The sequence below is a fragment of the Balaenoptera physalus genome, assembly GCF_965194825.1.
Source record: "Balaenoptera physalus genome assembly, chromosome: 2".
NCBI lineage: Eukaryota > Metazoa > Chordata > Mammalia > Artiodactyla > Balaenopteridae > Balaenoptera > Balaenoptera physalus.
Genome location: NC_138883.1, coordinates 156,412,118 through 156,423,285, shown reverse-complemented (window position 1 = coordinate 156,423,285; position 11,168 = coordinate 156,412,118). Strand labels below are relative to the sequence as shown.

The 11,168-nt window shown below is 44.3% G+C and overlaps 1 protein-coding gene across 5 annotated transcripts in view; it reads right to left on the bottom strand.

Moving 5' to 3' along the window:
• Positions 1-479: 479 nt before the first annotated feature.
• The window catches only part of GATA3 (GATA binding protein 3), a 29,526-nt gene continuing 18,837 nt past the window's right edge, over positions 480-11,168 (bottom strand). For all 5 annotated transcript variants that reach the window (XM_082450578.1, XM_082450577.1, XM_082450581.1 and 2 more), the window contains exons 5-6: positions 6,053-6,178; positions 480-1,293 (exon numbers count right to left, since the gene is read on the bottom strand). In XM_082450578.1, coding sequence (XP_082306704.1) covers positions 1,009-1,293; positions 6,053-6,178 — 411 coding nt within the window. In that variant the 3' untranslated portion in view covers positions 480-1,008. The remainder of the gene's footprint in view (positions 1,294-6,052; positions 6,179-11,168) is intronic.

The following is an 11,168-nucleotide window of genomic DNA, read 5'->3' as shown; positions in this document are numbered from 1 at the left end:
TAGCTCATACACTGCTACCCTCATAGCACAGGCTGCAGGAGAAGTGACAAAGGACAGATGCTCTTGTACCCTTAGAAGCTATTTAATAAATATCATTGAGAAACAAAAAGGAAAAACAAAATCAGCCCTGTGGAGCAAAACCGCCTTAGGTCAACTGAACGTCATCTAGTTTATTCAACCAAAAATTGAGAGAGAAGGAAACACAAAAAAAAAAGCAGTTCTTAACACTAGCAGGAAATAAATTTGTACAACAATTCAGTCTGTATAATATGATGAAATAAATCTACAACTTCTCTTATTTTGGTGCTTTGAATTATACATACAAACGACAATTACAGGGACTTGTTCACAAAGCATGGAGGCCTAGGAAAGTCTAACTGAACCCTCCATGGCAATCTGGGAGTGTAACGCGTTGCCCGGAGTGATAGAATTTCCTACGCAGAGGCCCACAGCTTTGAACGAATGATTCGCCTACAACATTTTTCTTTTTTTTTTCCTTTTTTTTTTTTTTTTCTTTTAATGCATCAAACTGTGACCAGGAAAAGGAAACAAAACTGGCAGTTTGTCCATTTGGATATCAGAACTAGTTTCTTCTTAATTTCCACACTTTATTTTCTCCCATTGTCCTTAAAATGCATGGCGTCCTTCATGCCTTCCTGACAGAGGCAATAAAGTCTTCTTCTTCCAATGTACAGTATTTCTTACAATATAAGTTATACGCAATGTTTAGCGATTTTTTTTTTTTTCACAGCACTAGAGAGACCCTGTTCAATAGGGAGTATGAGTCTGAATGGCTTATTCACAAATGGTATCCAGATTCAGGGAGTGAGAACACAGACACCACAGTGGGTTCCTCTGTCCAAGTGGCAAACATCGTGTTGCTTTCTGCCTGCAAAAACATATAGATCCATCGGGTTTCGGTTTCATGATACTGCTCCTGCGAAAATGAACGTAGAAGGGGCTGGAGGGACTCTCGCCTGGAGATCTTTGAGCATCGAGCAGGGGACCCTAACCCATGGCGGTGACCATACTGGAAGGGTGGTGAGGTCCGAAGGAGAGGCTGGAGGGCGGGTGCATCGGCGTGGGTGTGGTCAGCATGTGGCTGGAGTGGCTGAAGGGTGAGATGTGACTGAGGGAAGACATGTGTCTGGAGAGGGCGGCGGGGTTGAACGAGCTGCTCTTGGGGAAGTCCTCCAGCGTGTCGTGCACCTTTTTGCACTTTTTGGATTTGCTAGACATTTTTCGGTTTCTGGTCTGGATGCCTTCCTTCTTCATAGTCAGGGGTCTGTTAATCTAAACAGAGATCAATTTTTTTTTTTTTTTTTTTACTTTATTTGGCTGGCTCTGAAATAGTGCAGACTTTCACACCCCAACCCGGGTTCCTCTGACTGCCCCAGATCAGGGATCTGCTTTCAGGGGGCCCCTTCCTCCCCACCTTCCTGCCTCCTTCCCAGGGACCCAGGGTCCTGCAGGCTAGGGTTCTGCAGTGGGGGTCTGTCAGCCTCTATCAATTTCAGAAACCAAGAGGCCGCAGGTAAGGTGTTCCAAGCAGGGCTTATTCATTATGTTCATCTGCACCAATCATTTGGGGGAAAGTTTGCCTCAGGGAACTTTCTGTCTCCAAGGACCATATTCTAGAGACCCACCCAAGATGGTTGTATTTCTCTGCTAACTAAAATATAATAACTTGGGCTTCCCTGGTGGTGCAGTGGTTGAGAATCTGCCTGCTAATGCAGGGGACACGGGTTCGAGCCCTGGTCTGGGAAGATCCCACATGCCACGGAGCAACTGGGCCCGTGAGCCACAATTACTGAGCCTGCGCGTCTGGAGCCTGTGCTCCGCAACAAGAGAGGCCGCGACAGTGAGAGGCCCGTGCACCGCGATGAAGAGTGGCCCCCGCTTGCCGCAACTAGAGAAAGCCCTCGCACAGAAACGAAGACCCAACACAGCCAAAAATAAATAAATAAATAAATAAATTTTAAAAATAAAATAAAATATAATAACTTGTCTTCTTCCATTAGAATGACCTTAGACTATTTCATGAGCATGGAGGCAACAGAGGGATTTTCAAGGGGGAAATAATATCTTGTCTACTGGTCCAAAATCTGTGTTAGGACTTTGCAAGTACTGCAAGGCAACCGATCTTAAGCGTTTGTCTCTGCCTTGAGAAGCTAGGACTGCTTCCCTCTTCAAAGTAATGTCTGGTTGTCTCTCTTCTAACGAACTTTTTGAAACAAGAGGTGCTGTAAAATCTTCCCCTGAAATGTATAAGTTCTGGGGTCATAATTTAAGACAAAGTGTCTTTCCAAAACATAAGCTCCTGCCCAGGCCACAGCAACTGTGATGATTGAAAGTTGCAATTTCTACCTGGTCCTGACTATCCACTTTTTACTAGACAAACAGCGAAACAACCAATCCACAAGAATTTAATATCCACTTATGGGGTACAAAGCCCTGTGCTAGCCTGAAAGTACTCTCCTCCTAAAAATCAAAGACCAGGCCTGAAGTTGAGTAAAGAGACAGAGGCAAGCGCTAGTCTTCCGTCTCCGGGGCAGCAGACCATCACTCTCTTTCTGATAAGCCTCATGTGTTTTGTTTTGAATACACATTTGTTTTAGGGGGGTGGGGAGAAGAATCAAGAGAGGGGATTTGACAAAGCAAACTGAGATCATTCCCCACGAGGAGTCAGAATCAGATTGACCTCAATAGCGGCCATCTGCCCCGCAGAGCAAACCAACGGCACATCTGGCCATGTTTCTGGGGAAATGGGCAAAGGGACTCAAAGAGGGAAGGTCAGGGTCTCAGTCGCTCCTGACTCCTTGGGGAACAAACAACTCCTTCCTCCAGGGTCCTCAAGGGTGGAGGAAGAGGAGATTTCACGGCTCTAGGATCTGCCTGTTTGCTCCAAAAGCTAGAAGGAGATAGTTAAGGAACAGAGAATCTAGCAGCCAAGAAGGCCAGGCTCCGACAACGCTACTGGGAGCAGCAAACCCACAGCTTCCTGGGCCTGAGCTGGTCACCTGGAGACGGGTACAGAACCACTCCGTGGGACTGACACCTGCTTTCCCCCTTGTGCAGGAAGGCCACGTGAGTGACGATAGAGGACCTAAAAGGTCGTTGCCCAAAGAACATCTCAGGGTTCCTTCCTCAAAGTCATAATCAAGATAAAGATGCAGCTACAGAGGCGATAGGAATCTACTGTCACATCGAATCTCCCCCAAGATACTGCCTAGACACACGGCTCTTTACGCTGATATCTAGATATACAGAGCCAGGTATCTAAATATAATATCTAGTTACACAGATAGCCACACAAAGCCAGATAACTAGTCCCAACACTGATACTGAGATAGGTAGTTATCTACACACCTAGATAAGAAGACAGGAACTAACTTAGGTCGTGCATGGTATCTCGATGGGCAGAACAAAACACAACAAGAGGAGAATGTTAATAGATTATTATCTCTTATTGTTAAATACACAACAAAGCCACCTCCTTCTGTGAATTCTTACTAAACCAAAGAAGGCAGAAGAACCACTCTGGTGGATGAGCACGCTTCTACCTCCCAGCCACTGGGGCCCGACCGTGAAGTCGGGAGCTAATTAAGAATAGGGTGGGGGCTTCCCTGGTGGCACAGTGGTTGAGAATCTGCCTGCCAATGAAGGGGACATGGGTTCGAGCCCTGGTCTGGGAAGATCTCACATGCCGCAGAGCAACTAGGCCCCGTGAGCCACAATTACTGAGCCTGCGCGTCTGGAGCCTGTGCTCCGCAACAAGAGAGGCCGCGATAGTGAGAGGCCCGCGCACCGTGATGAAGACTGGCCCCTGCTTGCCGCAACTGGAGAAAGCCCTCACACAGAAACGAAGACCCAACACAGTCAAAAATAAATAAATAAATAAATAAATAAATAAATAAATAAAAGAATAGGGTGGGAGTGAGGAGTGAAGAAGGTTCCTTGACCTGTCTTTGATTTAATGAGAAATTCGTATTCTTCAGAAATAGATATTTTTTTAGATTGGACACAACTGACAACCTATCTCACTGTGGCTGGGTAGTCAAAGAAATTTACAGCTGGTTCATTTCTCATAATTCCTATACTTCTGTGGAAACAGGAAAGAAGTATATATACACACGCAATTCATTACTTTGAACAGAACTTTGGTATATTCTAAAATGAGAAGGTGCTTACTCTCCTCTCCTCCCTATTAGTCCTGAGGTTACTGATCTCCCTGCAAGGCCTTTCGCAATTCAGAAATCCATCCTGGCCCTTCTCCTTCATCAGCCATGTTCCTTACTTCTCTGAGTCATCATTTCTTCAAGTAAAAGGGAAATAAAAATAATTTCTGCCCTGTCTACATCATGGGACTCTTTGAGGCTCAAATGTAATCAAGTAACATGAAAGTTCTTTGCAAAACCATACATTACAACCCCAAAATCATTTTATCGGCTGTACCAACCACTGGGTAGCTCATAAACCCTAAGGCCCCAAATCTTCCAGATTTTAATCACAAATCTGCTTCTCTCCACGGCAGTGAGCAAGGAAACTCCCCAAAGTGAAAACGGGTCTGGGGTTTCATTGCTGATGAATGTACACAGACCACAGTCTGAGGATGTGTGGGAGAGAAGCGATGGATTGTAGTAAGACCCCAGTTCCGTCAGCGCCGGGCCCCTCCTCTCGAGAGCGGACGGCATACGGGCAGGGAGGTTAGTGTTACGGGGGTCCCCGGGAAACAAATCAACTCATTCCCAAGAAGCACAAAAGGACTAGATTGCTGGGGTCACCCTGGGAAGTTCTCCTGTGATTCAAAAACTCTAACCAAAAAAGCTTCCTCCCCAATTCCCAGGTGTTTCTGGGTAAGATGCGTTGACTGCCAGAATGGTTCTGAGCAAAGCCCTCCGCCTTTCCCCATTCACTCCCAGACATTACCAAAATCAGACTGGTCAAGAGACTTCAGGAGAACCAGACAGAGCCAGAGAGATGATGTGAGAGAGACAGGGAAAGACAGACAGAGACATACAGACAGAGAGAAAATTCTTTCTCTGGGATCAACATAAACTTCTGGCCTCATAAGGGTCATGGCCTGTCAGCCAGAGTTGCTGCAGGGAAAAAAAAAAAAAATGTAGCTGAAATTTTTTTTTAAAGGTAAACATATTGCAAAATGGGAGGACCCCCAAATTGAAAGATTAAAAATGACACAGCCAAACCCATGTGACTGACTGACAATTATCATTCTGCTAACGTGATCTAGAAGGAGAAAAGCATTCTTTTCCCTGGTAAGGATAACCTCCGTCGGCTGCTTTGCAAGAGTTCTCCTGGTGAGGACAAAGTCAGCAGATGAAATCTCTCAGCCATTTCATCTCGTATCTTTTATTCAGAGAATCCTTTTAAAATTCACCAAGTCTCTTTACCCCTCAGTAACTGAATCGTCCTGAACTCTTGCGCCGTGCATTACAATCCTATTTACCTTTCTCTTCACTCTCTGGCTCATTCTCTATTTTTTTTTTTTTTTTTTTTGCAAAATGTTTAAAAGTCAAGGAAACATCAAAATATGACTGGTGACTTTGGTTTTTCCAAGAGAAAGATTTTTCTCCCCTTAAAAACCCAGACCAGGCCCACCACGCGTACTGTTTCCAATACAAACGAAGGGGCTGGGTCATCTGCTTTAAAGCCTTCAATCTCAGCAAGGCTACGCTGTGCCGAGTCCTTTCCTACACTGGGTCCTATTGCAATGCCTTTTCTGAGCCTTGTCATTGGGCGATTCAAATGGATAACCAACAAGGACCTACTGTAGAGCACAGGGAACTCTACTCAGTATTCTGTAACAACTTAGATGGATAAAGAATCTGAAAAAGAATAGATATAATATATGTATAACTGAACTTTTGCTGTACACCTGAAACTAACACAACATTGTAAATCAACTATACTCCAATAAAATTTTTTTTAAAAAAATCAGAAAGGGGACCAGGGAAGGGGGAAGCTGTGCACAGGGCATCATCCGAAGGGGGCCATTCGGGGTCGGGGCGGGGGTGGTGCCCGGGACACTTACATTGTGCAGCTTGTAGTACAGCCCGCAGGCATTGCAGACAGGGTCTCCATTGGCATTTCTTCTCCAGAGAGTCGTAGTTGTGGTTTGACAGTTTGCACAGGACGTACCTGCCCTTCTTGCTGCTGACTGGGGAGCGGGAAGAGAGGGGAGGATAAAAATCAAAACAAATGTTAAATGGGTTTGCAGAACTACGGAGACCGACTTAAAAAAAATTATCATTGAAATCAAAACTAGCAAGTGGCCCACATGAAAGTAATAAAGATCCCCAGAAGCTGCATCAAGAAGAAAAATACAGCCAATCCACTGGCATAGGAGCAGGTCAGACCATAGTCCGGTGGTCAGCACAGAGCCCGCTGTCCCCTGGGGAAGGATTCGGGAGGATGAGAAAGCAGACACCACCTCACCGACATAACGAGCCCCCCTCCCTCCCCCACAAAGTTTGCCAGATGTTTCATTTTTATGGGTAGCAATTTTGAATTAACCAGACTGGTTTGGGTACCAGGCTCTCAGTGGCTTCCTTCGCCAGGCCTAAAGAAGGTCTTTTTCAAGAGCAACTGCCCAGAAAAGCAGTTCTCAACAAGGATACTGGTCATCACAATAGACCAACAGCCAAGAAAGAACAAACCCAAGCATCAAAAGCGCTTTCTAGATCCCAAATAAAGAAACGCTGGGGGCTTCCCTGGTGGCACAGTGGTTGAGAATCTGCCTGCTAATGCAGGGGACACGGGTTCGAGCCCTGGTCTGGGAAGATCCCACATGCCACGGAGCAGCTGGGCCCGTGAGCCACAACTACTGAGCCTGCGTGTCTGGAGCCTGTGCCCCGCAACGGGAGGGGCCGCGATAGTGAAAGGCCCGCGCACCGCGATGAAGAGCGGTCCCCGCACCGCGATGAGGAGTGGCCCCCGCTTGCCGCAACTAGAGAAAGCCCTCGCACGAACCGAAGACCCAACACAGTCAAAAATAAATAAATAAATAAATAAATAAAGTAGCTATAAGAGCACCCAAGCCCTTACATTAGGAAAAAAAAAAAAAAAAAGAAACGCTGGATGATAAGGAGGGCAGAGTGCTGACAGAATGAGAGAACGTCTGCGCATGTGTGGCTGGCACACACGGGATGGGCCACGGAGAAAGCACCAAGCCAGACATCCTAAGGAAACAAGACCCCAGCCAATCTGCAGGCATCCTAAATGTGCACGGCCCACGTTTTCAGATTTGATCACTCGTGGGGACAGCCATCTTCATCCCCTTTAGGTGGCTTTCAGTTAGTGAGACGAACTGAGAGGAACAAGGAATTTTGCAATCCACCGGGAACACTGGCCCCGCTCCTAACTTCATTTCATTTCACCCTCTTGAAAGTAGGTGCTTCCTATCTGCTGTTCACAGAGCAAAATGGTTACAGGTCAGGTGTCAGCCCCAAGCTGAATTTTCATTATTTGATTGTGTCACTGCCTTCATTTCATTTAAAAGGGAGATTTTTCTTGCGCTTTTTGACACACTTAAATGTATAAGGGGACTGTTTCCTATGTCCATACGTTAAAAAAGAAAACTTCAGCTCAAAAACTTTTGAAAGGAAATGAGGTTGGGTCACTTGTAACCATGTATCTCTCATCTCCTCACATCCCCTTGCAACATAAAAAGAAAATTTCAACTGCAAAATTATTTCGGTCCCTGGGACTTAAAAATATTATCAAAGACAAGAGAAGGAGTAAGAATTCAGCTGGTCTTTATCTGTGATCAAGAAAATTCTGGGGTTTCCCTGGTGGCGCAGTGGTTGAGAGTCTGCCTGCCAATGCAGGGGACACGGGTTCGGTCCCTGGTCTGGGAGGATCCCACATGCTGCAGAGCAACTGGGCCCGTGAGCCACAACTACTGAGCCTGCGCGGCTGAAGCCTGTGCTCTGCAACAAGAGAGGCCACGATAATGAGAGGCCCGCGCACCGCGATGAAGAGTGGCCCCCGCTTGTCGCAACTGGAGAAAGCCCTTGCACAGAAACGAAGACCCAACACAGCCATAAATCAATAAATCAATAAATCAATCAATAAATAAATAAATAAATAAAATTAAAAAAAAAAAAGAAAATTCTGGCATGGTTATGAAAGCACGGAACAAAAGAACAGGGATCAGGGCGTGCTTTTCCATCAGTATTTTATCCAGCAAGAAGTTGGGCCAAACACCCGAAGAGGTCAGATATTGAAAACCCAGCGGCAATTCTGAACGAACCAAGCTGATTCCTTTCCTTTCAAAGCTACTCAATTGTTCCACAGAGATGCTGCCCCTTCCCACAGGTTTAAATAGCAGAGCTGTAGCTTTTTCCGTTTGTTTGTTTGTTTTTAGTAATTCTTAGTTTCTGTGTTCTGAGGAACTAGAAAGGAAAAACAGCCCTTCTCCCTCATAACTGAGAAGGTTCTACTTTTGAGTTGTCCATTTGGAAAATAATTCACCGCAGTCCAAGAGTGCTGTCTCTTATCCCATATGCCTCTGGTCCACCTGCCTTTATGAAACATGATAATTTAAGACTTAACTGTTGCTCTTGTGTACTCTTGGGAGGAAAATGATATATGAAATCGGTGCTTAAGGATTTTGACAATTACATTATCATGTGATTATTATTATAGCCCTGGACTGGTTTTCCCCCTTTAAAAGAAATACTTGGATATAACAGACTAATATCTACTCAAGTACCGGATTTCCCAGCCCAACAACTGGGAAGGGATGGTACAAGTGCATAATACCAACTGATAAAATAAGAGTTCCAAATAACCATGCTCATGGTGCAGCCCTTTGCAGTGTATTGAAGGTAACATGAATCCAAACAGGCTTTCACTTTATGAGAATTTATACAGAACCTCTAAAAGTCACACTGTTTGGGTCACTAGCAGAAGACAAAGTATATTAATAAAGCAAGCTAGTTGTGAGACTTATGAAAATCTTGCAACACTAGGAAAAAAATTCTATGGGTCTTCCCTTCTATTTCCTGCACGAGTTTATTCAGTGTTAGATATGCATCTATAGAAGAACTAACTACACAGAGGGGGCGGGCGGGGTGGTCTTCAGCAAGTCTGCAAATGTGCAGAGCAAAAGGAGCAAACTGGAGAGACAGAGCAGGGAAGGAGGGACAGGAAATATAGGAAAGAACAAAAAGAAAGTTCTAGGTATTCAGAAGTCAAATATGTCTATGGGCTAAAAATATAAGTATATATATCCTGAATGGGCCCCGAGTGTTTCTCTGGAGCATGTGAATTCTATGGAACTAAAAATAAAAAAACACCCAGAAGAGGTGAGTAAGAAAGAGAAGGCAGCTTCACATGTGACAGCAAAGGAACTCTAGAATTAAAAGTAATTATTACTCAGAGTTCTAGAGATTTCTTATGAAAGGTGAATGAAGACAAAATTATGCAAAATGCAAGTCCAGCCCTCCTGTACAATCTACCCAGACAGAAGAAACCCCAAGAAAATGTCAAATGTATTCTTGCTCATCAACCAGACAACTACGGGGTCTGACACTTTACTGCTCTCTTTCTCCTTCTTTACTTTTACCTTAAAAAAAAAAAAAAAAAAAAAAGTCCAATTATAATGGTACCATGACTTATTTTAACAAGAAGTTTTTTGTTGTTAGTTTTCTTTCTTTTGTTTCTCTTTTCTTTTCTTTTTTTCTCTTTTTTTTTTTCCTAAGACCAGGTTTTGAGTGATTCAGAACATTCTTTTGTGGTGCGATCATATTCATTCTGTGCTAACACCTCCAGCCATTTTTTTTTTCAAACACGTCTTGTTCTGATACGTTCAAACATCTTGATGTTTAGGTTGGGGAAGCTGAGTTGTTGTTTATGAGTTATCTCCAGAGCTCAGATATCCGGCAGCTTTTTCCTAGGAAGTTAGCTTTGCACATGAGAGAAAGGAAAAAAAAAAAAGTACCAAAGAGCATGGGGACAAGTCGGGGGAAGGTTGAGAGAGCTGGAGAAGGGGGCAAAGATGAGAAAGAATAAAGCCTAGAGACCTAGGATTGCCAAAAATTAAAGTCATGTGGGCACTGCCATCCCTAGAAAGATTTTCCTTTTTCTGAAGAGGATGTGAAAGGTGTTGATTTGCACTAAAATCTGATGGAGAAGACAAATAATTCTTTAAAAAGAATGCAGAGAATTTGGGAAGGGTCCACCTTAGAATCTGAGGGATGCTGCTTCATCCATTAATTTGCATGGGGAAATTCCCCTCCTCCCCTCTCTACTTGGTGAATCACCACAAAAAGCATTTTGATCTCTTGACTGTGGTTACAGTTATCATTTGCCAAGCCTGCTTTTATTTGTCTGTTACATACACTTGCTATTCAATCTGGCCTGAGATTCCAAAGACAAGTTTGCAAATGAACCTCTCAGGCTAGTTTTCCTTATAAATGCTTGCCAGTGCCAGGTTTTCTCAAGTATTCCTAGGGGTCAAGAGGTTTAAGAAGGGGACAAAGAGGGGGGAGAGAGGAAACTATCACCCGACCAGCAGGAGTTCAAAGGGAAAATAAGACCAGACACTAGGGGAAACCAAGAAGCAGGACAGGAATCACACAGTTTTCCCCACAGGAATTACCTGTGGCAATTCCTCAATTCTTCAGACCAAGGAAGAAGAAAAAACTCCATTAAGTCCAATGGCTGCTGTTTGTGAAATTCAGTTAATTAGCCCTGGCACATGAGATCTCATCCGTGGCACTAAGGCAACCCTGAGACTGTAATTACTTCTTAGGAGCCCACTTGTATGACTTCAGAAACAAGTTCTGGGTGGCACCTGGGACACTCCATCCCCGTACTAAATTCCTCTGTGAAACCGTGACTATCAATGCATCTTAAATCAGTCACCCTGGTCCTGTTAAAGCAATCATTCTATCAGTGAAGACATTTAAGATTTGATAACCCAGAAGTCAGCATCCTGAAAAATGTGATAAGTGACTTAAGAACCATGGAGAGGGAGAAAGGCGGAAGGGGGGTGGACCTTTCTGTATATCTAATTTGAAAAAAAGAAAACAAAGAAGAAAAAAAAAAAAAACTATCCCAAGCAAGCTGATTTTGAGCCGTCCTGCCAATTTCCAGCAGAAAGCTCTTCTTCCTGAAGAGAGGAAGTTAAAGACACAAAATGG